Raw genomic sequence first — 25,310 nt, 5'->3', positions numbered from 1 at the left:
ATTAGAGAACATAAAGAAGGAATCATATCCTTAAACCTAGTTACAGCGCTTTCTGAAAGACTTCTAGTGTAATGAAACTTATTCCCCACTGCAGGGTAGTCCATCAGGGTAAATGTAAATGTTATTAAAAAATGATCAGACAGAAGGGAGTTTTCAGGGAATACTGTTAAGTCTTCTATTTCCATACCATAAGTCAGAACAAGATCTAAAATATGATTAAAGTGGTGGGTGGACTCATTTACTTTTTGAGCAAAGCCGATAGAGTCTAATAATAGATTAAATGCAGTGTTGAGGCTGTCATTCTCAGCATCTGTGTGGATGTTAAAATCGCCCACTATAATTATCTTATCTGAGCTAAGCACTAAGTCAGACAAAAGGTCTGAAAATTCACAGAGAAACTCACAGTAACGACCAGGTGGACGATAGATAATAACAAATAAAACTGGTTTTTGGGACTTCCAATTTGGATGGACAAGACTAAGAGACAAGCTTTCAAATGAATTAAAGCTCTGTCTAGGTTTTTGATTAATTAATAAGCTGGAATGGAAGATTGCTGCTAATCCTCCGCCCCGGCCCGTGCTACGAGCATTCTGACAGTTAGTGTGACTCGGGGGTGTTGACTCATTTAAACTAACATATTCATCCTGCTGTAACCAGGTTTCTGTTAGGCAGAATAAATCAATACGTTGATCAATTATTATATCATTTACCAACAGGGACTTAGAAGAGAGAGACCTAATGTTTAATAGACCACATTTAACTGTTTAGTCTGTGGTGCAATTGAAGGTGCTATATTATTTTTTTCTTTTTGAATTTTTATGCTTAAATAGATTTTTGCTGGTTATTGGTGGTCTGGGAGCAGGCACCGTCTCTACGGGGATGGGGTAATGAGGGGATGGCAGGGGGAGAGAAGCTGCAGAGAGGTGTATAAGACCACAGCTCTGCCTCCTGGTCCCAACGCTAGACAGTCACAGTTTGGAGGATCCAAAAAAATTGGCCAGATTTCTAGAAATGAGAGCTGCTCCCTCTAAAGTGGGATGGATGCCGTCTCTCCTAACAAGACCAGGTTTTCCCCAGAAGCTTTGCCAATTATCAATGAAGCCCACCTCATTTTTGGACACCACTCAGACAGCCAGCAATTCAAGGAGAACATGCGGCTAAACATGTCACTCCGGTCTGATTGGGGAGGGGCCCAGAGAAAACAACAGAGTCCGACATTGTTTTTGCAAAGTTACACACCGATTTAATGTTAATTTTAGTGACCTCCGATTGGCATAACCGAGTGTCATTACTGCCGACGTGAATTACAATCTTACCAAATTTACGCTTAGCCTTAGCCAGCAATTTCAAATGTCCTTCGATGTCGCCTGCTCTGGCCCCCGGAAGACAATTGACAATGGTTGCTGGTGTCGCTAACTTCACATTTCTCAAAACAGAGTCGCCAATAACCAGAGTTTGATCCTCGGCGAGTGTATCGTCGAGTGGGGAAAAACATGCAGCTCCACATTATCCCATAATGCCAATCTGAAAAAAAGTTTTTTTTTTAAATAAATTTATTAATAATAATAAAAATGCCACAAGCTTGGCACACCTATCTTTGGGCAGTTTTGTCCATTTCTCTTTGCAGCCTCTCTCAAGCTCCATCAGGTTGGATGGGGAGCATCGGTACACTGTCATTTTCAGACCTCTCCAAAGATGTTCAATCAGATTCAGGTCTGGGTTCTCGCTGGGCCACTCAAGGACATTCACAGAGTTGTCCTGAGCCACTCCTTTGATATCTTGGATGTGTGCTTAGGGTCATTGTCTTGCTGAAAGATGAACCATCGCCCCAGTCCTGAGGTCAAGAGCACTATGGAGCAGGTGTTCATCCAGGATGTCTCTGTACAATGCTGCATTCATCTTTCCCTCAATCCTGACTAGTCTCCCAGTTCCTGCCACTGAAAAAAACATCCCCACAGCATGTTACTGCCATCACTATGCTTCACTGTAGGGATTGTGTGAGTTCAGTCTTTGTGTCATCAGCAGTACCCAAGGATCGTCCACTACACGGCAGCTCCAGATCCAAACCAGAGGAGGCTCATGTGGGCTCATGTCTGTTGGTTAAGGTCTAGTGGTTAAGGTGTTGGGCTTGAGTCCAGAAGATCATGGGTTCAAATCCCCGCCTGACTGGAAAATCACTAAGGGCCCTTGGGCAAGGCCTTTAATCCTCTATTGCTCCCGGTGTGTAGTGAGCGCCTTGTATGGCAGCATCCTGACATTGGGGTGAATGTGAGGTATAATTGTAAAGCGCTTTGAGCGTCTGATGCAGATGGAAAAGCGCTATATAAATGCAGTCCATTTACCATTTATCATCAGACCAGAGAATTTTGTTTCTCATAAGTCCGAGAGTCCTTCAGGTGCTTTTTGGCAAACTCCAAGGAGTGGCTTCTGTTTGGCCACTCTACCTTACAGGCCTGATTGGTGGATTGCTGGAGAGATGGTTGTCCTTCTGGAAGGTTCTCCTCTCCACAGAGGAATGCCGGAGCTCTGACAGAGTGACCATCAGGTTCTTGGTCACCTTCATGACTAAGGTCCTTCTCCGATCACTCAGTTTAGACAAGCGGCCAGCTCTAGGAAGAATCCTGGTGGATCCATTTATGGAAGATGGAGGCCACTGTGCTCATTGGGAACTTCAAAGCAGCAGAAATGTTTCTGTACCCTTCCCCAGATTTGTATCTTAACACAATCCTGTCTCGAAGGTTTACAGACAATTCCTTTGACTTCATGCTTGGTTTGGCAGCACAGTGGCTTAGTGGTTAGTGCTGCTGTCTAACAGCAAGAAGGTCATGGGATCGATTCCCATCTGTGAAGTTTGCATGTTCTCCCCGTGTTTGCATGGGTTTCCTCTGGGTGCTCCGGTTTCCTCCCACATCCAGTCTCCTTTGCAAAAGAGGCCTTGATCTCAATGGGACTAACCTGGTTAAATAACCAGGTTTAATTGTGTTCTGACATGCACTGTCAACTGTGGGACCCTATTGTAGACAGGTGTGTGTCTTTCCAAATCATGTACAATCAACTGAATTTACCCCAGGTGGACTCCAATTAAGCCGTAGAAACATCTCAAGGATGATCAGTGGAAACTGGTTGCACCTGAGCTCAATTTGAGCTTCATGGCAAAGGCTGTGAATACATATGTTTTTATTTAATAAATTTGCAGATATCTCAAAAAACTTTTTTTTCTTATATTGTCATTATGGGCTATTGTGTGTAGGATTTTGATGGAAAAAAAATAAATGTCAACCATTTTAATAAGGCTGTAATAAAAAAAATGTGGAAAAAGTGAAGCGCTGTGATACTTTCTGGATGCACACCGTTTGTGTGTGTATATATATGAGGTCTGTTAGAAAAGTATCTGACCTTATTATTTTTTAAAAAACCATATGGATTTGAATCACGTGTGATTGCGTCAAACAAGCTTGAACCTCATGCGCATGCGTGAGTTTTTCATACCTGTCGGTTGCGCCATTCGCCCTGTGAGCAGGCTTGGAGTGAGGTGTGGTCCACCCCTCTCGTCTATTTTTTATTGCGAATAAATGTCTGAACGATTTGGAGCTTTGCTGCATCAGTTTTTTTCCAGAAATTGTGAGAGACCTCCAGGTGGACAACCGTTCGAAAAATTAATATGGCTTTCAGGGACGATTTTATGGGGATTAAACAGATTACGGGGTGTTACTGCCGCTTTAAGGACGGCCCACAACTGCTGAGAGCGCGGCGCGCTCCCAGCCCCCATCGACAGGCTGACACCCCGCTGGAACAACCAGTTCATTTCCAACGTGAAGCTTTGTTGATCCGGGACCTCGTCTGACGTTCACAAAAAGGCAGAATATGTGGACATCAGCACTTTTTCCAGCACATTCCACCGTTACAGGAGTTTTTTTCATGGAAAGAAAAGCGGAGGGACGCGCCATGGCTCCGTTCATTACGCGGGACAAAACCACCTCGGTGTTGGTCTCTCAGGACAGCTTTCAGGTGGATTTCAGACGGATTCCGGTTGCTTTCCAGTCGTGTGAATATCCGATTGTGATTGTGCATGAGCTGACATGCCAGAACATGTCCCGTGAGGTGGACGCGTGGTGGAGCAGCTTCTCTTTCCATGACAAAAACTCCTGTAACAGTGAAATGTTGCCGTTCATTTTTAAACTGGGACGACTGTCTTGATCAGGTATGTCATCTCTACTAGCACAGAATTGTGAAAAGACGTGGACATCAGCACTTTTCCGGCACTTCACCTGTGGGCAGTCTTTGAGTGAGGAGTCGCCCACCCTCTCGTTTTTTTCATTGTTTAGGAATTGCTCAGAGACTGCTGCTTTGTTTGATCAAAATTTTTTCAAAACTGTAAGGCACAACTGAGTGGACACCATTCGTAAATTCAGCTGGTTTTCGATAAAAGTTTAAACGGCTGATGAGAGATTTTGGTCTGGTAGTGTCACCGTAAGGACGGCCCACGGCGCCTGACGGCATCTGCACTTCGAGGCGGCAGAGTCTCGCCGTTCAAGTTGAAAACTTTCACATTTCAGGCTCTGTTGACCCAGGAAGTCGTCAGAGAACAGAGAACTTTCAAAAGAAGTTGGCATGAGGAGTTTATTCGGACATTCCATTGTTAACGGACATTTTGTAATGAAAGAACGTACGGGCAGAGTCGCATGTCGGGCCGGACCCGACCGCGGGCGTCGCGACAGGAAAAACACCTCCGTGTTGGAAACCTTAACGGGCAAGTTGGAACATGCCCAAACTGTTAAACAATTTCTCAGTTACTCACTTGTTGAAAGCCATCAAAAGCCGCCTGAATTTTACAAATGGTTTTCAACACGGAGGTGTTTTTCCTGTCGCGGCGCACACAGATTCGCCGAGTCATCACGGAAACGACTCGGCGAATTTGCGCGCACGTCTTCATTAAAAAATGTCCTAAACAGTGGAATGTCCGCATAAAGTCCTCATGCCGGCCTCTTCTGAATCTTCTCTGTTCTCTCACGACGTCCTGGGTGAATTAAGCCTTAAATTAGGATATTTTCAGATCGAAACAGGCCGACGACGGCGCCTGGAAGCGCTGCAGGACGTCCCGCTCTGTGGGAAGTCCTTACACCGACAGAAACACCCCATAATCTCTCATCAGCCGTTAAACTTTTTCACTGAAAACCAGCTTAATTTCTCGAATAGTGTCCACTCGGATATTCCTCACAGGTCAGAAAAAATTTGATAAAGTGCGCCGTCTGGAGCAGCGTGTGAAACAAAGGAATTCAGCCGAGAGGGCGGACCACATCTCACTCAAGGCCTGCCTACAGAAAATGACGTCACCGACACGCGTGAAAAACTCACGCATGAGCACGAGGGTTCAAGCATGATTGTGTAATCGCACGTCATTCAATCCATATATATATATATATATATGAAAAGCTGCTTTCAAAATCACTGATCACAATCAGTGATCATATCTAGGGTCTGGAAATTCAATTACACCTACATGTAAATTTAATTACATCTGCTACTAATTTAGTCATGTATGTGATGATAAGATTTTTCCATGCAACAAACCCATACTTATATGGTATATGTTTTGTTGTAGGTAATTTTCACTCACTCACTCCTCTTCAACCGCTTATCCAGGACCAGGTCGCGGGTCAGTAATTTTGTTTCCTCAATTTGTAAATTAGGTTTTCACTTCCCAGCTACCATAGTTCGAACTGATAGCATTCATTATTATTATTATTATTTTGAGTTGACATTTTAACAAATACATAATTAAACCCCATTAAAATAATAATAAATGTTTTGGGCAGTTTTAAACTTTATTGTAAAATTGAAAATTAAAAATATTTTTCATTTTCCAACACGGCCCACCTGCAGTATAATTCTTGTCCACCACAATTCTGTGACCCACGCTTTGGGAAACGTTGCATTGATGTATCAATAATTATAGCAGATGAGTATATATTTTATTGTAAAATGGACCATTCTGCATATTGAACACTTTAGTTTTTGTATTTTAATGAGCTGTCTATGTAAAAATCAGGCGGCTGCCTATGTAGGTGTCCACATGGCCTGACTCTGATTTTGATCAAATTTTCACCAATTACCCTTCAAATAGACTGATTTGGTAAAGTTTGTTTTTCCATCAGGCAAAATTTTATTTGCGTTTGGTCAATTCAAAATTTGATGTCAAAACAGCCTGAAGTCTTGTTACATTAAAATATATAGTAAAAATGCCCAAATTTGAGGCAACATTGCCCATCTAGAAGTGCGTGGTTTGAAAAACTGGCTATGGGGTATCATCACCCATCATCCAGATATCAAAGATTCATTGTCTGTCTGGCAGAACTTTTTTGTATATTTCAGTTATTCAAATTTTTCAAAATTCATATGTTGCCCTCCCAGGGTCAAATTCTGGAGGAGTAGGGAAATTAAAAAATGGTCATAATGCACACAACTAAATGACGCCTGCACACTTTCAAAATAAGGTGAATTAAGTGAACAGAAAGTTAATTATTGCAGTACTGAGCCTGTTGCCTGTAGTATAGTTAAACATGTGACTGATTTATAAAAAAGTCCAGTCATGCCTGAAACCAGATTGCAGCCATGCCACAGCACCTGACGCTGCTGGTAGGTTATATCTCAAATTATTCCATGTATTGTGATTGACTAAAGAAAAACTGTAATGTGTATCTACATTAGTAACATTCATTGTAATTAGCTGCAGTTCACTGATCACTTCTTCATTTGTGCAGCTGGAATGTCCTGTTGTAATCGCTCTCATTTTGATCTCTGGTATTGGCGGAACCTTTCAGTATGGATTCTGTGTATGTTCCATGACCTCTCCCTCTGATGTAAGTAAAAGTACTTCATGACTCAAAGTCAGGCATAAATTTGCAAATTAAATATTGTATAAAAAATGAACATGTTTGAGAAGAAAATGGTAACAAGTGAATAATGTGCTTGTGATCATTTCAGTTCATAAAGGAGCTGGTGAACAAAACTTGTGTGCAGAGATACAATGTGTTCTTGGAGCAATGGCAGGTGTCTCTCATTTGGTCCTTTGCTGTATCTATTTTCTGCATTGGGGGGTTATTTGGCTCATTGGTGGCGAGTCAACTGGTCTCAAAGTGTGGCAGGTCAGTATAAGGTGGACTACACAAACTGAAAACATGCAACTTTGTTCATTTTTACCCAAAGCCATCAAATATGGCCATTGGGTATTGCAAAGGCTTTTTGTCCATCTGTCCATCTCTCTGTCTGTCTGTGCTCAGCATAAGTCCAGTCCTATTACTGCCAGACTCTTGAAATTCCAGGGGAACATTCTTGGGACACAGACCTTGGACAAGTTCAAAGATGGCTAATTTTGATGTATTTTAAGAGGTTAAAAAAAAAATCACATTCTGTTTCAATCTGATCCATTTTGTTTTTGAGTGACACAGGTGACAAACAATCAGAGTAGAGCTGCACTGTGACATTATTCACTGGTCTCTTCAAAACTGCTTTGTTTTTGTGTTTCTATATATATATGTTTCTCATATATTATGTAAACACTAGTGAGAAATTAACACACCCATAAAACTGAAAATGCTGTTTTTGGAACCTAATAACACCTCTGAACTTTTATAATATTTTATAATTTAAAATGAAGTAACATAAAATCTGGAAAAATGTCAAGTTGTGAATACTTTATGAATGCACTGTATACTTAGAACCTTAAATACAGACAAACATCCTCAAATTATGCTAATTAGTCATTCAGAAACCCTTACAAGTATTTTTTTAATCCGTTTCTGGAATCTGCTGAACATTCGGCGCTGTTTATGTGAACTGTTGACCCGCTGGAAATCTGTCATGTTGAAGGTTTTTGCTATAGGTAAGGTAGCATATGTAAGCTGTGCAGTTATCCTTTGCACAGGCCTTCAAAAGGTACTTTTAACTCCTGATTAATTTTACTGTTGTTGCCAACAAAACTCACAATGGGCGTCATGTATCAAAGTTGCGCACTTGTGGCGTAAATTTATGGTGTAAATTTGAAGTACACCAAAGTTGCCGTGACATGTATCAAGCAGTGCGCACCTGCCCATTTCCAGCGTACGCCCGACGTGACCTTGATAAATGCGGCGGGTGAAAACAATTGTAATTATAACAAACACCCCATAAATATTCAGACTCCGCTTCAGACACACTCTCATTTTATGACATGGAAGCCAGGAAGACGGCAAAGAAAAAGAACTCCACCAATCACGATGCGTGCCAATAGAGCGTCAAAAGCGGCCGTCGTATCAATTGTTTTGTAGTATAATCAAAAAAGTGTTACTGTGGTACCTCATTTATCGCGGGAGTTACGTTCTAAAAATAGCCCATAGTACGCGAAATCCGCAACGTAGTCAATGTTATTTTTTATAATTATTACTATAGACGTTTTAAGGCTGTAAAACCCCTCACTACACACTTTATACACTTTTCTCAATCAAGCATGAACATTTTCTCACGTTTCTCTCGTGTGTAAACACTCTCAAAGTTCAAACCTGAGTAGAAAAATAAGACCAACCTGTTTTCAGGCCCAAACATTTGTTTGAGAAATAAAATAGAACGTTTTCCTATAAATAATTATGATGGCTTTTAGAACTAACAAATTTAATTTTAACGATCAACCTACGAGGTGGACACATAAGAAATTATTAATAGTGACTGACCAGTATTTCACAGTTCCTCTGATCGTGCCTCTTCGTCCTGACGCTGCGCCTTTTTCCACTGAGTCACACCTCGCTGCAGGTGTCTTTTTCCGAGTGAAGAACACAGTTATGAGTAGTTGTTGGCGCTCTTTTTTCTTCTAGGCGAGAAGATTCTTATAAACAGACACGCAGAACACAGTGCACTGTAAAAAAAAACAAAAAAAAAAACAAAGCATGCAAAATTGGACTAAAAAAATCCACGAAACTGCGAGGCCGCGAAAGGTGAACCGCGTTATAGTGAGGGACCACTGTATTCTCTTTCCACGTCAGTAATTCTTGACATGTTGATATTTGCTCGCTCAATTAATAAGACACGCCTAATTTTTCAGATTTCTTTATTTTTAAAATTTATTTATTTATTTTATTGTAACAAACGAATGGAGAAGACAAAACCTGATTGCAGCACGGGTGAAGGGAATGACAACACTACAGTTGTAATTATCAATTTCATTGTCTAAAACGATCACACCACATAAAGTTAAGCTCAGCGCTGCTCAGGCTCCAGGCTCTGGAGAAAAAGGCGAGCAGCGCTTTCTTTGCGGTCAGCGCTGAGGTCACGGATCGTGCTCGATAGATGAACAATCCCACAAAAGCGGAATTTGTATTAATTATTATGTAGGACAATCAAGAAAGTGTTATTTATGTAACATATGCATTGATTTGTATAATGGTACTGTTTTATCATGTTGATCATTTTTATGTGGATTCCAGCGCTGGTTCATTTTGGCGTATAATTTACACCACCTCTCGACCTGGTGTATATTTTCAGCGCAGCGTACGCCAACGACCACATTGATAAATGCCAAGTAGCGCAGCCATTTTGGCGTACACCCCATATACACTCAAATATCGCCGTACGCACGTTGATACATGAGGCCCAATGTGTTTTCTTCCACAGAAAACAATGTTTGCTGTTCAATAATATTTTTGCTGTAACTGGAGGTGTGCTGATGTTTCTGAGCCAAAGAGCCATGTCGTTCGAGATGATCATGGTGGCGCGTTTACTCTATGGCATCAACGCAGGTGAACGCATCACATCGCCATGCTGTCAATCATTTAACCTTACAGAAAATCATTACATTCAAAGCTCCTTCTCTCTCTTTAATCATTATTAACTGTACTGCAAACTTATGACCTTTTTTTGGCTGCAGGAGTCAGTTTCTCCGTTCACACGTTATACGTCACTGAATGCTCCCCCAAGAAGCTGCGAGGGATGGTCAGTGTGACTAGTTCTACTTTCATTTCCATAGGGAAGTTCTCCGCGCAGCTGCTGGGGATCAGGTCAGGTGGCTGCTGTCGTACATATTTTGGTCAGCTAACGGATCATGTGTCATAAAGATCAATTTATCATTGATACTGCACTTTGTTTTTGTTTTTTGCATAGAAATTCTGTACAAATAGAGCAAATTTATTTGACTGTCATTGAAAATGATGAAATTAACAACAGGCTTTCATGCAAGAACATTTTCATAAACTGAAATGCTACATTCAGGAAACACTTGGAACTTCATATAACTGCGTAAATGGTGTGTAAACATATTGAAAGGTACCCATGTGTTCACAAAGGTAGTGAATTAACATAAATAAGGCCCCTACAATACCATATAAGGCTATGTGCCCCGCCCATATATGTCAAAAGTGGAAGTTTATGAGTTCACAGGTTGACGTCGTGCTGTCAGAGCTCTACAAAAAAGTCTGTGTAAACAGTGCAATTAAGAGACCTGCTGAAGGCAGCGAATCGGGAAAAAATAACGAGCGCTATTAATGCCATGTCACCCGAGGGTCGGACTGAAATAAAAAAAGAAATAGTTCAACATAAAAATGGATTTAACATAAAGTCTTGCCACAGTGAATGGAATGAGAGGGGCTCGAGGGTCAGTCTCCATCATGGTGATGAACAAAATGAAATGTGCCATGAGTGAGACGTTCATATTGATTTTGTACTGTTAAACAACAGCATTGAAGATGCCATGTCTGTGGTTGGGAGGGGTCACCCAAAAATGCTTGTTTGCATCTGTTCACCTTCGTACGAGACACATCAGGTGACAGCCTTCCCAAAATTTAACATCTCTCAAACTGGTTGACTGTTCCCTTGGCGGTTGGCGTGAGCTTTGCGATTCTTGCACATTTCCCCAGTGAGGTATAAATAAAGGAATATTGTATTTTAAATGAATAATATTGTTAGGCAGTATGACTGAATTTAGAATGAAAATATACTGTGTGCTTTACACAGCACAGTATAAATGTACAAATGAATACACACATATGTCTGCAATGGTATTTTTGACTATGTATGCATGACTTGTGATTTCATTAAGCAGTCATTCATACCAATCACAAATGTTTTGCTGAACAATATATGCTTTAGATCGTTCATCTCTGCTTATTTTTTTGTTGAGATATAATAAATAAGGTGTTTTTCAGACCATATATTTCCTTGACCTTTACTTAACATCTCCAAAATGTAATCACCTCTAGATATCTCTCTAAGTAACATTCCTACCAAATTTGAAGGAAACCCGGGCGGCTATTTTTGAGTTATCTTTTTCACAGACACACAGTTCCACTTTTGCCGCTTTGCCAATACACAAGGTAATTATGTTATGAATTTAAATATATTTGCCCAGTGACAGACTGCAGACCTGTCCAGAGTGTATCCTGTTTTTAGCCCAATGACCGCTGGGATAGGCTCTAGCTCCCCGCGACTCTTAATTGGAGAAAGCGGTTGAAGATGAGTGAGTGAGGTTTAGAAAATGAATGCATTTACTCATCACACATGACTCTGATTACTGGTCTGATCCACTCTTAGTTTCTGTTTCATGGCTACAAAAAACTCAAAATATGTAAAAATTGGTAAACGAGGGATGTCCTTTTAAATCATTTGTGTTGGTTCTTGTTTGTGCACAGTCCAGCTCTGATGACCATGACTTTCTGTTCTTGCAGTGAGATATTCGGCACAGAAGACATGTGGCCCTGGCTGCTTGGTTTTAACTGCTTCACTGCACTAATCCAGCTCCTCACGCTGCCTCTCCTCCCAGAATCTCCCAAACACCTGCTGCTGGATAAAGGAGACCGACAGGCCTGTGAGAAAGGTAGCAGCAGGAGAACAGTGCCAAAACAATGAGCAGATTAATTGATTCGGTAGGAAAATAACATGAAGCCAGAAACCACAAGGATATGCCATGGTGTTACAATGCTGTTTATAGTGTCAGGAAAAAAAAAAAGTATTTTGCACAATTTAACCTGATTAAAGTGGATTTAAAATGTGCAAAATAAACCATTTGTTTCTAAATTGACTGGTTTCTGGTCCTTTATAAGATAAGCTCACCCTTAATTATCTTGAAGGAAACTGTTTTGCCATAGTAACAAAACAGAGACTTTAAACAGGATTTAAGCAAGTTGAAAGTCAATATTTGCAATTTTTGAACTTGTTTTAAATGGCTAAACTCCAAAAAAGAAGAAAAAAGTGTTTCAAAACTGGTGGTAAACTTGGTTAAAAAAAACAAACAACAACAAAAAATGTATGTCAGAATCCAAAACAGTATTTCCAATTTTGGTCAACTAATGGTCAGACTTTTGCCAGTGTTTTTATTTGTATTTTTTTTTTAATGGGCTGAACTTGATCCGTTTAGTCCATGGGCCAAGCAGGTTTTCGGTACCACTTAAGGTGGCAAAACAGCAGTCAGAATCCAGCCTCAGTGTACCATGGCCTACACAAAAATGTATGATAACCATCCCAGGGTGGCAGCTGTAGCCAGCTAGGGGTCTTTGAAGAATTACACAGAGTTCAAAATTTAAAAATGCTCCAATCATATTGAACGCTATACCACATTATTTATCTGATCATAACAATTCCAAAAAAGTATAGTTTGGACTATCTATGACTAAATGTTCTGGAGTTATGGGGTAAAAACAGCAAAAATTGTGACAAAGGTCAGTTTCAGTTTGTACAGAGGTCAAAAGTTAAAGTTGCTACAATTTTGGTACAAAGTGATGCAAATTATTGGTTGGGTTGATAGGATTCTAAAAAGGAATAATTTGCACCATGTGTCATGCTTAGTTATCATATTACAGGGTAGGGTTAGGTACAATCCAAACTATACCTTTTTGGAATAGTTATGATCAGACAAATAATGTGGTGTAGTTTTCGACATGATTGGAGAACTTTTTAACTTTGACCTCTGTGCAATTCTTCATTGACCTCTACCTGGCTACAGCTACCACCCTGTGATGGCTGTCATACATTTTTGTGTAGGCCATGGTACTACACTGAGGCTGGATTCTAAGTGTCATTTCGTCACCTTAAGTGGTACCGATTAGGTCAAAATTGATGGCTGGCTCATGGACTAATTGTTAAGATAATCTACAGATGAAACTATTACAATATTTGTTGGTTGCAGTTTTGCTGTAGGTATATCCTAAGCATATGTTAAAGGTGTAAAACGGTCACTGTGGTAACTGTGGTGCTGTCTCAGCTTTACGGAGGCTGTGGGGCCACATGGACTACAGCATGGAGGTGGAGGAGATGCTGCAGGAGAAAGCTGCTCTACAGAACACCCGAAGCCACACCGTGATGGAGCTGATCAGCAACAAATCACTACGGTGGCAACTCATCACTGTCATTGTTACCTTCACTACATTACAGTTCTGTGGCATCAGCGCTGTGAGTATGATGGAATACACTCAAAGGTCAGCAAGTTCTGGGAGCCTCTCAGCTGGGGCTGTAACTCAGAACAGAATTTCATTTAGCGTACCATAACCCTACAACATTTTACATTTGCTGCTCAGAATCCTTTGTTTCACACCAACAACTAAGCAAGTTCATGCCACACAGATAACACAATATATATAAAGTATTTATTTATTGCTTTCAATATTGTACTGCTGTAAGAAAGTTTTGTTTTTCCTTGTAAAGCAACTCAGTCAGAAACTTGTTCAAATTGGTGATTGGAGGAATGACAGACAAGCATTCACAACAAATCAAAGCGAGCAGCGCCACCTACAGGGCTGAATACCGACTGTGCTTTTTGTTGTTAGTTTCTGTCCTTGCATTTCCCCAAATTTTGAGAATTTGCAGGTGTATCATATTATGTTTTTTAAACATTTGCTGTTAGTAGTTACTAGTTATGCTGCTGGTTATTATTATTATTATTATTATTATTATTATTATTATTATTATTATTATTATTATTATTATTATTATAACACTTAAAAACTGCAAAGTGCTTAAAACAGTTCAAGTAACAAATCAGACACAAAATCAACACAAACAAACAAATGAGTTATTTTATATTTGTAAAATTATAATTATTATTTTATATTTATTTATTTATTTCCTACACTATTTGTTTGTTCCCTCAACTAAATATTGTAACCAAAAAACAAAACAAAAAACAAAACAAAACAAAACAAAAAAACAAATCCATGTTATGTGTGTATATAAATTCTCAAACTAAGAATTTATAAAAATTGTTGAGAGTTTCTGCAGTGGGTGTTTGCAAAACCCATGTAAAAACAATATCTAAAAATCAGTAAAATTGTGTATTGGCAAACAGCTTTTAATGGAAAAACTAAGAATGTGAACCATTTCGAAATTTAAAACCACCTTCAATTTAGAGAATGTGCATTGTCACACAAATTAAGCAAACAACAAAGAGTCAAGTAAATTAGATCAATTTATTTTGCTGTGAACAGTATATGATTGATTCTGATTCGATGAATGCTTCTAAAACATCAGTAGCGTGCTTCTTAGTACCTTCTTAGTGTCTTTGGCATCCTTGGAGTTCAGTATTTCCACCAGTTCCTCCTCTGTGAACTCAGCAAACCTCGCTGGCAGACGATTTTCTGCTGTTGTTGACATGTTTGTTGCCATTTTTTTCAACCAGCGTCTGTCAGCTAGTTCCTGACCTTCGTATGCCGCGCTCTGATTGGCTAGCTGTTGGTCAGTGGGAAGCGATCCAATAGACCTTTTGGTCCTAGCCTTTTTGGATCCTTTTGGATCCAACATAACTTTCTGGTGCCAAGCATGCCAAAATACAGGTAAAGATGGACAGGAAGGCTAATCTGTGATTGCCTGCATTAAATGTTTTCACTCATATCATACATCAGATTTATTCGCATTAACAGTTTGGTCACTTTCAGTTATTAATTCATTTTCTACCATGTATCCGGGTACGGGTCGTGGTGGCATGAGACCAAGCAGCTCAACCCACACTTCCCCATATTTGGCTATGTCTTGTAACTCTTCTCAGGGGGTCCACAGGCGTTCCCAAGCCATCTGGAAAATATAATCCCTCCTGGCTCTTCCCGGGGTCTCCTTCTATAATTGGACATGCCTGGCAGACATCAGCAGATAACCAGGTGTCATCCTCACCAGATGCCTGAACAATCTCAGCTGGCTCTTTTCGATGTGAAAGAGCAGTGGCTCAACTGCGAGTCCCTCCTATGTAGTTGAGCTTCTGTCCAGTCCAGATCCCCAACAGAGGAATCTCATTTACGCTGCTTGCGTCCATAATCTCATTCTTTCGGTCATTACCCAAAGTTTATTACCATAGATGAGGACAGGAGCGTAAATCCAGTCACATTCATCATTGAATTCAAAGCACTCTATTGAACATGTGTTTACACTCACTACTGGTTTCAAGCGCCACTGAAACTACAGATCCCTCCATGAGAAAAGCTTACTTTAAAATGGCTGACTGTAGATTTTTTCTGACTGAAACACATCAAATATCTAACATGGTTTGTTGTGTCTCTGTGTACTTTGCAGGTGTTATTTTATTTGTTTGAGGTGTTTCGTGCGGCAGGAATCCGTGAGCACCAGTTGTGTTATGTTGCTATGGGAACAGGACTGTGCGATTTGCTCACCGCTCTGGCCTGCGTGAGCTATTCACACAAAATTTACTTTTCAGCTGTAATATCATCATGACATCCTAACATACTAATTGTCCTTTTTTTGACTCTTACTTGTGATTCAGGATCATGAGGTGTTTGTCACATCTTCTAATGTATAGTTACAGCGCCCCCCGTGTGGTTGTTGAATTATGTGCAGGTCTAAACAGGTGACTCGTCTTTTGATGTTTCAGTTCATGATCGTTGGGAGGATAGGGAAGAAAGCTCTGCTCTTCAAAGGATACATGGGGATGTCCACTACACTCGTTCTTCTCATCATCACTTTATACCTGAAAGTGAGTCATCTCGCCATCGCCACCTACACCACAGGGGCGTGGCCACAAACTGTTCACTCACTGTTCACTACAGGTCACCATTGTAGTGTTTCAAACATTTTGAAATGGAGGAAGTTAATATTCCAAATCTAAAACAAGAGCAATCTGAGATTTCTGATGTCCACCAAGGGTTGACTCAAAATAAAAGACGTGATTCACATCGTGACCTGGACTTTACCTGGATCCGGATTCCACAACACAATGCAATAATAATTGCATACCGATCCAGATGTTGCAATCTGATATTTAATTCACAAGCTGAAAGAAAATAGTGTCTTCCTGATCTTGGTTTTACATCATGATGTTGTATGTTTCTGCTGCAGAACCTGCAAACTGATCTGGATCACTCCCAATATCCCACACTAACATGGTCTTACATGTGATTTAAATTTTGTCAAGATCCATCAAGCAGATTTGAGATGATATTCAAAATTTAAGAAATGATCCAGAATTAGGATCTTCCTGATCCACTCCGAAATTTATTGGAGTCTTCTGTGGTGCAAATTTGGTGAGAATCCTTGAAGTAATGTATTCTTTTTCCAGAAATCTTGGTGAGGAATCTGCATCCTGATCACCTCCAAAAGTTAATGGAGTGTTCTGTGGCCTAATATCTATCTGTGGTGAAAATTTCATTAAAATCAATGCAAGTAGTTTTGATGTAATCCTGCTAAAAGACAGACAAATAAACACAGATGATTTTATTATGTCAAATCAAAAGATCCGTTAGTGTTGATTTTATATAGAATTTTCCAGTGGACATGACAGACCAAATGTGCCCCAACATTGGGCAGCCTGGGATGAAGAAGAAGCCTTAACAGAAAAACAGCCTTAATAAAAAAATAAATAAACCCTTTATGAGGGTTTGTGTGTATCTTGTTGTGTGGGCCGCCAGAAGAGGAGGTACTGCTGGCCCACCACCAGAGGGCGCCCTGCCTGAAGTGCGGGCTTCAGGCACGAGAGGGCGCTGCTGCCAAGGACACAGCCGAGGGTGACAGCTGTCACTCATTATCTCTTGACAGCTGTCACCCATTCATGCTTCATCATCTCACTCCATAAAACCCGGACGTCATCTCCACCTCATTGCCGAGATATCGTCGAACCGTTCATGTACTAATCTCAGCTTTAAAGTAAACTGTGTGTCAGTCTGAACTCTTTTTTGCAGCCGCTTTCCTGTGGTGTTCCTTATCTGAGAGACCGGTGTTTGGTGTGATCAGCGATGGCTTCGCTTCACACCTCTACCAGATAAGTGGGTAGACAGGAGCTGCACGAGTGTGTGTTAGAGGTGGAATTCCCACCGTTGTTGTTACTGGGTGTGCACACACCCATATCTTATTGTCTCTGCTCCCTGCCAGCAGTACCAGATCCGACCTTCGAAGACGGTGGCCACCTGGGGACTCGGGACTTGGTGGCTCCAGTATTCTCCGGGTTCGGTGGCGGAGGAAATCGTGTGGTTCCGGTTCATCTCAGGACAGACGTCTTCTGTCCTTGAGCCTGCCCACACGTCACCCTTGTGATTGACTGTCTGCAAAATTTCACATTCCTCTGTGTTGTGCTCATTCACAACAGTAAAGTGTTCATATTCGACTCTTTCATTGTCCGTTCATTTACGCCCCCTGTTGTGGGTCCGTGTCACTACACTTTCACAACAGGATATCTCGGCCATCGTCATGGATCCCGAGGGGCGTCACCCATCTGTTGGACAGCCAGTGGAAGAGCAGGGTGCACAGGCATCTGCAGGAGGCGTGCTCGGTGAGTTGCAGCAAATCCTCACCGCCTTTACCGCTCGGCTGGATTTGATGACCGAGCAAAACGTCATCCTTAATCGCAGGATGGAGGCTCTCACCGCACAGGTGGAAGCGCGCGATCAGTGCGCTGCTGCGGCTCCTCCTCCTGCCGACCCGGTGCCGGATATTAACGTTCCACTGGTCGTTCAACGAACCCCCCCACCATCCCCTGAAGCATACATAAGTCCCCCAGAGCCGTACGGGGGTTGTGTGGAGACGTGCGCGGACTTTCTGATGCAGTGTTCGCTCGTCTTTGCACAACGACCCGTGATGTACGCCAGCAAGGTGGCTTATGTTATTAACTTGCTTCGTGGTGAGGCACGCGCTTGGGCTACAGCGCTTTGGGAGCAAAACTCACGGCTCCTTACCTCTTATACTGGTTTGTGAGGGAGTTCAGAACCGTGTTTGATCACCCTAACAGAGGAGAGACCGCTTCAACAGTGCTGCTGTCAATGCGACAGGGGCGCCGGAGCGCAGCCGAATATGCAGTCGACTTCCGCATCGCGGCTGCGAGGTCCGGCTGGAATAACGTTGCGCTCCGCTCCGCCTTCATAAACGGACTGTTGTCGGTCCTGAAGGAGCACCTGGTAGCTAAGGAAGAACCGCAGGATTTAGATGGGCTTATCGATCTCGTTATAACGGTTAGACAATCGGTTGGAGGAACGCCGTCGGGAGCGAGACGAAGGACGTGGCCGGGCACACGCCGTCCCTCTCCCTTCCGGGTTCGAAAAGGTTCCGCCCTCCCCACGCTCCACAGCCTCAACGCTCCGTGTGGCTACAGCTCCCCCTGCTGACGAAGCTATGGACACGAGCAGGGCCACATTTAGACCACCTATCAGACAGCGGAGGCTGGCCCGCGGGGAGTGTTTTGTCTGCGGTTCAAATGAGCACATGCAGAGAGACTGCCCCAAGCGGTTAAACACCAACGCCCGCCCCTAGAAACTGGGCTAAGGGTGGGCCAAGACATTCACGTGGGACATACACATATTTCCACATGACTCCCAGTTACAATCCTAAGCGGGGATTTAACCCTTCAGCCCCAGCACTGGTGGACACGGGGTCAGAAGGGAATCTGCTGGACAGCAGATGGGCAAGGGAGGTAGGGCTCCCTCTGGTGGTGCTCCCTTCACTATTGCAGGTGCGGGCACTAGATGGCACCCTTCTCCCTTTAATCACACACAAGACACAACCAGTAACTCTGGTGGTGTCTGGAAATCATCGGGAGGAGATCGAGTTTTTTGTGACTCCTTCTACCTCCCGCGTGATTTTGGGCTTCCCATGGATGTTGAAACACAATCCCCAGATTGATTGGCCGTCTGGGGTTGTGGTTCAGTGGAGTGAAACCTGCCATCGGGTGTGTTTAGGATCTTCGGTTCCTCCCGGTTTACATACTAAGGAGGAGGTCAAGTCCCTCCCAATCTGACGGCGGTGCCGGTTGAGTACCACGATCTTGCTGACGTCTTCAGCAAGGATCTGGCACTCGCCCTTCCCCCGCACCGTCCGTACGATTGTGCCATTGATCTGATTCCAGGCGTTGAGTTCCCGTCCAGCAGGCTGTACAACCTCTCACGACCTGAGCGTGAATCAATGGAGATCTACATCCGGGACTCATTAGCTGCCGGGCTGATCTGGAACTCCACCTCCCCGATGGGTGCAGGTTTCTTTTTTGTGGGCAAGAAAGATGGCGGGCTCCGTCCATGCATTGATTACAGGGGGCTGAACGAGATTACGGTTCACAACCGATACCCGTTGCCGTTGTTAGATTCCGTGTTCACCCCCCTGCATGGAGCCAAAATCTTTACTAAGCTGGATCTTAGGAATGCGTATCACCTGGTTCGGATCCGGAAGGGAGACGAGTGGAAGACGGCATTTAACACCCGTTAGGTCACTTTGAGTACCTGGTCATGCCGTTCGGCCTCACCAACGCCCCCGCGACGTTCCAAGCCTTGGTTAACGACGTCTTGCGGGACTTCCTGCACCGATTCGTCTTCATATATCTGGACGATATACTCATCTTTTCTCTGGATCCTGAGACTCATGTCCAGCATGTACGTCAGGTCCTGCAGCGGTTGTTGGAGAACTGGTTGTTTGTGAAGGGCGAGAAGTGCGAGTTTCACCACACTTCTTTGTCCTTCCTGGGGTTTATCATCTCCTCTAACTCCGTCGCCCCTGATCCGGCCAGGTTGCAGCGGTGAGAGATTGGCCCCAACCAACAAGCCGTAGGAAGCTGCAACAGTTCCTCGGCTTTGCAAATTTCTATAGGAGGTTCATTAAGGGCTACAGTCAGGTAGTTAGCCCCCTGACCTCTCCAAAGTCCCCTTCACCTGGTCAGCTCGGTGCGAAGCCGCGTTCAAGGAGTTGAAATGACGGTTCTCTACTGCTCCAGTTTTGGTGCAGCCCGACCCTAGCCACCAGTTTGTGGTTGAAGTGGACGCCTCTGACTCAGGGATAGGAGCCGTGCTATCCCAGAGCGGAGAGGTTCTTCACCCGTGTGCCTACTTTTCCTGCAGGTTGACCCCCCGGCTGAACGGAACTATGACGTAGGCAATCGAGAACTCCATGCGGTGAAAGAGGCTCTTGAGAAGTGGAGACACCTGTTGGAGGGAGCGTCTGTGCCGTTCACGGTTTTCACTGACCATCGGAACCTGGAGTATATCAGGACCGCCAGGCGGCTGAACCCCAGGCAAGCCCGCTGGTCACTGTTCTTCGGGCGTTTGACTTCCGATCACCTATCGCCCCGGGACCAAGAACCAGAGATCGGATGCCTTGTCCCGGGTACACAAAGAGGAGGTCAAAACTGCGCTGTCGGATCCACCGGAGCCCATCCTTCCTGAGTCCACTATCGTGGCCACCCTCACCTGGGACGTGGAGAAGACCGTCCAGGAGGTCCTGGCACGAAGCCCGGACCGGGGAACTGGACCAAAGGACAGACTATACATCCCACCAGAGGCCAGGGCTGCGGTCCTAGACTTCTGTCACGGTTCCAAGCTCTCCTGTCATCCGGGGGTGCGAAGGACCGTGGCAGTTGTCCGGCAGCGCTTCTGGTGGGCGTCTATGGAGGCCGACGTCCGGGAGTACATCCAGGCCTGCACCACCTGCGCCAGGGGCAAGGCTGACCACAGGAAGTCCCAAGGACTGCTCCAACCGCTTCCTGTGCCTCATCGCCCCTGGTCCCACATCGGCCTGGATTTTGTCACGGGCCTCCCACTGTCCCAGGGCAACACCACCATCCTCACGATAGTGGACCGATTCTCCAAGGTGGCCCACTTCGTGGCCCTCCCGAAGCTCCCTACGGCCCAGGAGACAGCGGACCTCCTGGTCCACCACGTCGTCCGTCTGCATGGGATACCTACTGATGTTGTCTCAGATCGTGGTCCCCAGTTTTCCTCTCAAGTCTGGAGGAGTTTCTGCAGGGAACTGGGGGCCACCGTGAGCCTCTTGTCCGGGTACCACCCACAGACGAACGGACAGGCAGAACGGGCAAACCAGGAGTTGGAACAGACCCTCCGCTGTGTGACATCCGCACACCCGACGGCCTGGAACAACCACCTGGCCTGGATCGAGTATGCACATAACAGCCAGGTGTCTTCTGCCACCGGCCTCTCCCCGTTTGAGGTGTGTTTGTGGTACCAGCCCCCATTATTTCCCGTGGTTGAGGGAGAGGTCAGTGTGCCCTCGGTCCGGGCCCACCTTCGGAGGTGCTGTCGGGTGTGGCGCACCACCCGTTCTGCCTTGTTGAAGGCCCGGACGAGGGCCAAGACCCATGCAGACTGCCGGCAGTCCCCGGCCCCTGCATACCGGCCCGGGCAGGAGGTGTGGCTATCGACGAAGGACATCCCGCTTCAAGTGGAATCACCGAAACTGATGGACAGGTTCATCGGACCCTTCAGAATCCTGGCAGATCCTCAGCCCTGCCGCAGTGAAGCTCCAACTCCCAGCTTCACTGCGGATCCACCCGGTATTCCACATCTCCAGGATCAAGCCACACCACACCTCACCCCTCTGTGCTCCCGGTCCGGCACCGCCTCCTGCCCGGATCATTGACGGGGAGCCGGCCTGGACAGTGCGCCGGCTCCTGGACATCCGTCGAATGGGCCGGGGGTTCCAATATCTGGTGGACTGGGAGGGGTATGGACCCGAAGAATGCTCCTGGGTGAAGAGGAGCTTCATCCTGGATCCGGCCCTCCTGGCCGATTTCTACCGTCGACACCACCGATAAACCTGGTCGGGAGGCGCCAGGAGGCGCCCGTTGAGGGGGGGGTCCTGTTGTGTGGGCCGCCAGAAGAGGAGGTACTGCTGGCCCACTACCAGAGGGTGCCCTGCCTGAAGTGCGGGCTTCAGGCACGAGAGGGCGCTGCCGCCAAGGACACAGCCGGGGGTGACAGCTGTCACTCATTATCTCTTGACAGCTGTCACCCATTCATGCTTCATCATCTCACTCCATAAAACCCGGACGTCATCTCCACCTCATTGCCGAGATATCGTCGAACCGTTCATGTACTAATCTCAGCTTTAAAGTAAACGGTGTGTCAGTCTGAACTCTTTTTTGCAGCCGCTTTCCTGTGGTGTTCCTTATCTGAGAGACCGGCGTTTGGTGTGATCAGCGACGGCTTCGCTTCACACCTCTACCAGATAAGTGGGTAGACCTGAGCTGCACGAGTGTGTGTTAGAGGTGGAGGTGGAATTCCCACCGTTGTTGTTACTGGGTGTGCACACACCCATATCTTATTGTCTCTGCTCCCTGCCAGCAGTACCAGATCCGACCTTCGAAGACGGTGGCCACCTGGGGACTCGGGACTTGGTGGCTCCAGTATTCTCCGGGTTCGGTGGCGGAGGAAATCGTGTGGTTCCGGTTCATCTCAGGACAGACGTCTTCTATCCTCGAGCCTGCCCACACGTCACCCTTGTGATTGACTGTCTGCAAAATTTCACATTCCTCTGTGTTGTGCTCATTCACAACAGTAAAGTGTTCATATTCGACTCTTTCATTGGCCGTTCATTTACGCCCCCTGTTGTGGGTCCGTGTCACTACACTTTCACAACATATCTGTGAGCTTGTTATTGAGTTTTAGTACTTATAAAATGATAGCATGTGATTTATTGTGTTAACAAACTGGAGGGGATCAGCAGCCTGACTGTCAATGATAACGCCAGAAACCGTCTCAGTTTGGGGCACAAAATGGGACATGTGGTCGCCCTCGGGTTGGGGGAGTAGGTGTTGGAGTTGGGATTAGACTTAAAGTTTTGTGAAGCAATTGGTTCATTAACTGTTTCAAGAATTTCAAAAACAGTAACTATTACTAGTTTTTCCAGCATTGTGAAACAGTGAATCATTTTACAAAGTAAGTCTTCATTTAGTCTTTTAAAACAGATTCTCTTTAATTTACCGTTTTGTCTAAGTGAATTGCTTTGTGAAACACAGTCATTTCAATAACTGTTCTCCAAGCATTTTAAGACAATGAATCATTTTGTGCGCAAGTGTTTCGTTTTATTTTGTTTTTGAATTTTAAATCGCTGATCTTATTTTTTTTGACTGAATCCATTGGTTAATTTACTGTTCTGTGACGTTTCGTTTCCTCCTCAGGATAAGGTGTCCTGGATGCCGTATTGTAGCATGGTCCTCGTTTTTATGTATATCATCTGTTTTTCCAGTGGACCGGGTACGTTTAACACTTGAGGTCTCTGCTGAAAGACTTTAATGAAATCTAACATTCATCAGTGATGCCATTATTGTACCATGTTTAAATCCTGTTGGCGTACTTGTCACTTTCAGGTGGAACAACAGTTTCTCTTCCAGGAGAAATATTCACTCAGTCGTACAAATCTGCTGCATTTACCATCGCCTGCATGCTCAACTGGATAGGGATGTTTTTACTGGGGATAATATTCCCTATATTAGTGGTAAGCACAAGATCTGATCACAGAAATTAACATTTCTTACCATCTAAGACACCATCTAAACTGGACTCAAAACTCCTTCTTTTAAAGGACAGTCTGGGCTACTTTTGCTTCATCATATTCCCGTTTTTTCTGCACCACCGCTGGACTGTTCGTTAGGCTATACGTGCCAGAGATGAAAAATCTGACAGTGCTGCAGATCGCCGAGGAGTTCCAGAAGCTTCACTGCAGATCTGCACAAAAACTCAACAAACAGCAGCAGAGCAGGATCAAAATATGTCAGACCAAATTCTAATTCTGGTCAAATTCAAGTGTGAAGCTGTCAGCAGACAGAGTGGCCTCCAACCACACTGACACAACACCTCTGCAAAGCATCATCAATCAGTGTGCTTTCCCCCCTGATGAAATAAACCTGATTTCAAAAACCAGTTCAAAAAACATTTTTCATGAGACAATCGGCAAGTGAAATTACACACAGTATCGGTTAACCTGAAATATACAGTCCTGTGCTAAGGTTTTAGGCACCCCATGTTCATAAAAGTGCAGTATTTGATTTTGTTGTTGTTGTTGATGTTAAATGCTTCATTGTATCACTCTGGAAAAAAGGAAACATAACTTAAATGTGTACATCGGTGGCACATGATCACAATGGGTCCAAATAAAAATTTTTCTTGTGTTTCTCAATTAGACACGTAAGAAAATGATCTTATTTGGACACATTCTGATCACGTGCCACCGATGTAAATATTAATATCAATTAAATCCAACAGACCTAATAATAACGGGCAGCATGGTGGCGGGTATACAAAATGAGTGAGTGAATAAGTAAATAATGATAATAAAAAATGTAGGCAGCATGGTGGCTTAGTGTTTAGCACTGCTGTCTCACAGCAAGAAGGTCATAGGTTTGCTTCCCACCTGGTACTTTCTAACTGGAGTTTGCATGTTGTCCCCGTGTTTGCATGGGTGCTCTCCAGGTGCTCTGTTTCCTCCCACATCCAAAGAGATGCAGGTTTGATGTAGGGCTTCAACAGACGATTATTTGGATCATCGATGAATCTGATGGGGTTTTGACATGATTAATCGATTAATCGGATTAGCGGGGAATTGTTTTTTTTAAATGTGCCAGGGAAACCATTTTTCTCTCCTTCCATCACTTTATTTAATAACAGAACATTATTTGAAAACTTAAAATACTTGAAAATCAACAAATTGTCAAATGTCCCTTGGCTGTTGAAATATAAAATAATAAAGAATAAAACAGTTTATAATAAAGAACAAAATTAATTATTTCAAATGACATTGCTTTATCAAAGTGCTGAGTTGCCGTAACACAACATTGAATATATAAATGTTATAAAATATATGGTGAAAAAAAGAGGTATTTTTGTTGCTCCAAATGAGCAATTAGCATAACCAGTTAACCATAAAACCTAAATCAAAAAGCCAGATTCATTATTTGTGCAACATTCTCTGTATAACTTGTAAACTATGTGGTCATTTCACAGTGACACATGACTCATGTCTCTTTCTCTAAAATTGTATCATTATTAGTTATTATTACTATTATTATTGTTGCTATTATTATTATATAAATACAATTAATTATATATAATTATAATTTATTAATTAATTAATTAATCAATTAATAATTTAAT

General features: G+C 43.6%; 1 protein-coding gene across 1 annotated transcript; it reads left to right on the top strand.

Moving 5' to 3' along the window:
• Positions 1-6,588: 6,588 nt before the first annotated feature.
• On the top strand, positions 6,589-23,972 carry LOC117529853 (solute carrier family 2, facilitated glucose transporter member 5-like). The gene is given in 13 exon segments (XM_034192730.1): positions 6,589-6,636; positions 6,762-6,860; positions 6,985-7,145; positions 9,643-9,767; positions 9,896-10,025; positions 11,688-11,836; positions 13,220-13,407; positions 15,514-15,624; positions 15,830-15,931; positions 23,339-23,414; positions 23,528-23,655; positions 23,743-23,775; positions 23,777-23,972. Coding segments are annotated over 13 exon segments (1,497 nt in total). The 5' UTR covers positions 6,589-6,612; the 3' UTR covers positions 23,948-23,972.
• Positions 23,973-25,310: the final 1,338 nt, after the last annotated feature.

This window comes from Thalassophryne amazonica, chromosome 17, assembly GCF_902500255.1.
Source record: "Thalassophryne amazonica chromosome 17, fThaAma1.1, whole genome shotgun sequence".
Classification (NCBI taxonomy): domain Eukaryota; kingdom Metazoa; phylum Chordata; class Actinopteri; order Batrachoidiformes; family Batrachoididae; genus Thalassophryne; species Thalassophryne amazonica.
Note: the sequence above shows the minus strand (reverse complement) of the source record. Positions and strands in the feature narration are given on the sequence as shown.